The 5,488-nt window shown below is 47.2% G+C and overlaps 1 protein-coding gene across 1 annotated transcript; it reads left to right on the top strand.

The window, feature by feature from the left end:
* DKK4 (dickkopf WNT signaling pathway inhibitor 4) lies at positions 1 to 4,598 on the top strand. Its single transcript, XM_043893884.1, has 4 exons — positions 1 to 376; positions 1,552 to 1,702; positions 2,134 to 2,286; positions 3,918 to 4,598. The coding sequence occupies exons 1-4, from the start codon at positions 266 to 268 to the stop codon at positions 4,166 to 4,168; spliced, it is 666 nt and encodes a 221-aa protein (XP_043749819.1). The 5' UTR covers positions 1 to 265; the 3' UTR covers positions 4,169 to 4,598.
* Positions 4,599 to 5,488: the final 890 nt, after the last annotated feature.

Genomic DNA, 5,488 nt, shown 5'->3' with positions numbered 1-5,488 from the left:
GTGTGGGGTAAGAAGGAAGGAAATGGAGAAGGAGGGAGCAGGGAGAAAGGAGGGGACGCATCTATAAATAGTTCAAGAGGGAACCCGCTGATCAGACCTCGCTTCTCAGACCTCGCTTATCGCGTTTCACACACCTTCCTCCCTTCTCTTTCAGAAAAAGTAGTTCCCGGTGACTTGCTGAGTTTCCATCTTGGCCAAAGCTCCACTGCGGGTGCAGAGCTGCCCAGCTTCGAGGAGGACGCGGGGAGGGCTGAGAAGGTCGAGGATGGTGGTGGTGGTCCTGCTGGGGCTCGGCTGGCTGTGCACCCCCCTGGGAGCCCTAGTTCTGGATTTCAACAACATCAAGAGCTCTGCTGATGCACAAGGGGCCCAGAAGGTAACAGCCTGCAAGGGAGGAGGGCTGGGTGCTGGGTTTGTGTGAAGCATCACTCAGATCGGGGCCTGAAATGGTTCATCTAGACTAGCCGGGGAGCTGGAAAGGCCGTGAGCTGGATTGAGGGCCTCCTGGGAGAATCCAGTCGCCTTAGTATTAACTCACCCAAGCCAAGTGGCTTTCAGGGCTCTGCGCTCTCAATTCGCCTACAAATCAGAGAGGAAGAGAACAGCGAGAAGGCAGTGCCACGTGCCAGGCCTCTGATACGTAATACCTCGCTTCCTTAGAGCTTGAGATAGCTGTCACGCCTCCTAAGGCGAAAATGCAACTCAGAGATGCTGAGGGATTTAACTCAGGCCACACAGTCAGGGAATACGGGAGTTATTAGTTCAGTGCTAGGTGCCAAGGAGCATGGGCTTGTCACCCTCTCACTTCACAGAACTGTTTTATAGGAAATTTTCATATCTATTTGAAAAAGCATCAGTTGTAGATGAGAAAAGTCAGTCTTTGGAATCTGTTGCTCTGCAAATGAGGCATCCCTAAGAATCAAGTGACTTGGGTGAGGTCCCCGAGGGCTCCTTGGCGAAAGGAGACTGGTGGAGTCAAAAGGTCAGATAGAGACAGAGCTGCCACAAGCACCAGGCTTCCATCTCATTCGACTGCAGCACAGTGTCCAGGGCTTCTAGCCACACAGCAAGAATCTCGTAATCAGGGACTTCCCTGGGGGTCCAGTGGCTGGGACTCTGCACTCCCAATGCAGGGGGCCTGGGTTTGATCCCTGATCAGGGAACTAGATCCCACTGCTGCAACTAAGTCCTGGTGCAGCCAGATAAATAAATAATTTTTTTTAAAATCTCATAACCATCTCTAAGACACATGGGAAAACATTTTCTTCCATTTTCACAAAGAGCATAAAAGTTAAATTCTGGGTTTAAAAGTAGGACAATTTCTCAAACACGAATAACCTCTGCAGCACATGGGTCTCTTTGTTGATGATTCGCTCTCCCCTTTGTGGGAGGAAACCAACTCTAGTGGAAAAAAATGAAGATGCTGCTAGAGGCTTGCCGCAACGTTTCAAGGGCCTCAGCATTCGGCTTCCTCCACCTCCTGCCTGCAGTAAAAAGTCTGCTTACATCTCGCTGGATTCTCTAGCCCTGTGAACAAATGTCCCTTCACAGGGTTCACAGTGCGTGTCTGACAAGGACTGCAGTACTAGGAAATTCTGCCTCAAACCTCGGGATGAGAAGCCGTTCTGTGCCACCTGTCGTGGACCACGGAGGCGGTGCCAGCGTGCTGCCATGTGCTGCCCCGGGACGCTCTGCGTGAACGGTGAGTCGGCCCGGAGCTTGCCAGGACCGCCGTGCTCCGACGAGGCGGAGACAGCATCTGGGTCTCTTAGACCATGATGGCCCACGACAGGCACTCTCTAAAGGCTCCCCGGAGTCATTCTCGAAGCGACTCTCCCCAGCTGCCTTTTCTCAATGCAGCAAAATAGTTCCTTTCCTGGCAACAACTCTTGCCGGCAACTTGGAGATGATTTTAAAGGAAGGGTACAAGTTGGAATCACTGTTTCCGCTTTGATTCAATTACTTAACCCCCTTCTTTGCCTTATGTGAGATATAAATATTTAGTGCACATGTCCCAGAAGCCTAGACAGTTATACAGAAACCGAAGGCAGAGGGCCTGCCCAACTCTCTGACAGCCTGAGGATGCGCCTGCCTGTGGTTCCCATCCTCTCACCCCACCCGCTTGTCTCTCAGATGTCTGCACTGCAGCGGAAGAGGCAGCCCTGGGACTGGAGAGGGGGATGCATGACCAAGACGACGCAGACACACAAGCAACAACTGAGCACCCAATTCAGGAAAACAAACCCAAGAGGAAGCCAAATGTTAAAAAGTCACAAGGCAGTAAGGGTAAGAGCAGCATTCTAAGTGTGTGTGTGTGTGTGTGTGTGTAGGCTCAGTGGTAAAGAATCTGCCTGCGTGTGTGTGTGTGTAGGCTCAGTGGTAAAGAATCTGCCTGCGTGTGTGTGTGTAGGCTCAGTGGTAAATTAGTGTGTGTGTGTAGGCTCAGTGGTAAATTAGTGTGTGTGTGTGTGTGTGTGTGTGTGTGTGTGTGTGTGTGTGTGTGTGTGTGGTGGGTTTCATCCCTGGGTCAGGAAGATCCCTTGGAGTAGGAGATGGCAACCCACTCCAGTATTCTTGCCTGGGAAATCCCATGGACAGAGGAGCCTGGCGGGCTACAGTCCATGGGGTCACAGAGCATAAGACATGACTTAGCGACTTAACAACTACATAAATACGTTTTTTAAAAATGAAAAACATTTCTCCTCTTGGGCTCCTCAGGATAGGCTGAGACTGGCTTGTTCCTCTCCACCCCAGAAACACCCAGGAAGCATGTTCTGCTTCTAATTTTTCCATAAATGGCTGCAGAGACCATGTGGGGAGGAGCATAGGTAGTTGACAGGCCTGGAGGATGGGAATACCTATAATCATGGGCTGATGAGGAAGAAAACTTTCAATTGTTTAATTAAATTTTCTATGCACATGTTTTTACAGCTTATAATTTAACAAATAGAAATCTTCCCTTACTAAATGCTTAGAATACAAAATAAGGGCTTCCCTAGTAGCTCAGACGGTAAAGCATCCGACTGCAATGCAGGAGCCCTGGGTTCGTTCCCTGGGTTGGGAAGATCCCCTGGAGAAGGAAATGGCAACCCACTGCAGTATACGTGCCTGGAGAATCCCATGGACGGAGGAGCCTGGCGGGCTACAGCCCATGGGGTCATAGAGAGTCGGACGTCACTGAGCAACTAACACACACATACCCCAATTTAAAAACATATGTACATACAAATATAAGCCAATAAATGTGTTTTTTAAAAAAAATACAAAATAAGAGATGAACACAGATGCAATAACTTTTCATTCTCAAACAAAACACAAACTTCACTAAGATGCTTTTTATACAACTGTAATCTTAAAATCCAGTCTTTGAGAGAAAGCAGCTGGAATGTTTGAAGGTGAACTGGCTGCTCTTGTCGGTGTCTAGGTTAACTGGTCCCCATGTAAGCAGTGGTCTCTTACCAGGTCAGTACACATCCCATTTAATAAAACACTGATGAGTGATACTTACTTTATGTCTCAAGACAGGAAATCCCATCTTTCTCTGATAGATGTTTTAACTTGGTTGTTGTTCAGTCACCAAGGCATGTCTGACTCTTTGCAACCCCATGGACTGCAGCATGCCAGGCTTCCCTGTCCCTCACCATCTCCCGGAGTTTGCCCAAGTTCATGTCCATTGAATCAGTGATGCCATCCAACCGTCTCACCTTCTGCCGCCCTCCTCCTCCTGCTCTCAACTTTCTCAGGCAGTATCTTCTGCCAGAGCTGAGATGTCCGTTTCACGGTTGCATTCAGCCTTGGAGGCGGGCATGCTGCTCCAGCCTTACTCTGCCGGCTTATCCTCCCTGCCATGACTCACCCCAGTCACACCCCCACAAGCCACCTGCTTATCACTAACGCCTGTGTCCATCTCGTTACAGGACAAGAGGGAGAAAGCTGTCTCAGAACTTTCGACTGCGGGCCTGGACTTTGCTGTGCTCGTCACTTTTGGACCAAAATCTGTAAACCGGTGCTACTGGAGGGACAGGTCTGCTCTAGGAGGGGTCGCAAAGACCCTGCGCAGGCTCCGGAGATCTTCCAGCGCTGTGACTGTGGGCCCGGGCTAGCGTGTCGCAGTCAGGCGGCTCGAAACCGGCAACACGCACGGTTGCGACTGTGCCAGAAAGTCTAACGGCTGCAGGTCTGACCCAGCAGAAGTCTCAGGCGTGCACTTGCGCATCTCCCCATCTACACATCTTAAAATCCAATCTCGTAGCGAGTGAAACAGACCAAGCTGGAGAAGCTGTCTTGTGATGAATGGAAACTAGTTTGGCTTTTTGTCTGTTTCTGCAAAGTGAACGTGATTCTAGAACAAATTTAAGTTCATCTAGTGATTCAGTTAGTTCAAATAAATCTTTTAAGTAATTTCTGGTGAAGTTCTGATACCTCACGGGAGTTGGACGGGGAGGCGGAGTGACAGTGTATATGTTGTTAAATTAGCTTACCAGGGAAAATGATCACATATTTTCCTTAAAACCCCTATTGTTTATAATCCTTCATTTTTTGGAAGGGAAATGCCTTCTCACTACAGAAACAAAACCTTGGTTAATAAAGATATGATTCAAAAGATAATTGCTTATGTTGGTATAACCCATTGCGAGTTCCAAAGCATTTTTCCATTATTTTGTTTTCAATAGCCTTACTATTTATGAACTTTTCATATTTTTGTATTCCTATAATTTCTGTATTTCAAAGCTTGAGCTTTCAAGGAGTGTCTGACCATCTGTACTCAAAAGTTACACTGGAGTAAAACAGGGGAAAAAAGTGAAATCTTTGTCTATTTGAAGTTTAAATGGTCATATTTGATACAAATGGGTGAATATTGGAAAAGACCCTGATGCTGGGAAAGATTGAGGGCAGGAGAAGAAGGGAATGACAGAAGACGAGATGGTTGGATGGCATCACCAACTCAATGGACATGAGTTTGTGCAAGCTCCAGGAGATGGTGATGGACAGGGAGGCAGGCGTGCTGCAGTCCACGGGGTCACAAAAAGTCGGACACGACTGAGTGACTGAACTGGACAACTTAATTAGGGAAGTTCTTTCCGATGGATTATAATCAGTTGCTACAGATTTCATTTAAGAGATAAACCACACATCTGTTCTTTAGTTTATAAGTATTTATAACAAAATCAAATATGGGTCAAGCCAAGAAAAAAGTTTAATTTATGAAGTTCTCTAATCTCTAAAAAAGCCTGAACCCTCTTCCAGAGGCTGGCCCCTGGGAACACCTTAACTGACTAATTTATAACCAGTAAACAGGAGGAAAGGTAATGAGGTAATGTGGTTTATAGCATAAGGGCAGGAAATGAGAAAATAAAAATCCCCATTTAAGATCTGTTGTCATCTCGTCTCTTAATTCTGTCTACTGACCCTTAGTAAAGTGTGGTCATGAACAGAATATATAAATTTAAACGTTTGCTAATGAAGTTAAGAACTAGATCACAGCTGA

Source organism: Cervus elaphus, chromosome 32 (assembly GCF_910594005.1).
Source record: "Cervus elaphus chromosome 32, mCerEla1.1, whole genome shotgun sequence".
NCBI lineage: Eukaryota > Metazoa > Chordata > Mammalia > Artiodactyla > Cervidae > Cervus > Cervus elaphus.
This window is presented reverse-complemented; position numbering and strand designations above follow the sequence as displayed.

Excerpts from the sequence above, each read along its gene's own strand:
- DKK4 (XM_043893884.1), top strand. The coding sequence starts at position 266 with ATGGTGGTGGTGGTCCTGCTGGGGCTCGGCTGGCTGTGCACCCCCCTG. Across the intron at positions 1,703-2,133 it reads CGGGACGCTCTGCGTGAACG|ATGTCTGCACTGCAGCGGAA; the intron begins GTGAGTCGGCCC and ends CTTGTCTCTCAG. Across the intron at positions 2,287-3,917 it reads AAAGTCACAAGGCAGTAAGG|GACAAGAGGGAGAAAGCTGT; the intron begins GTAAGAGCAGCA and ends ATCTCGTTACAG.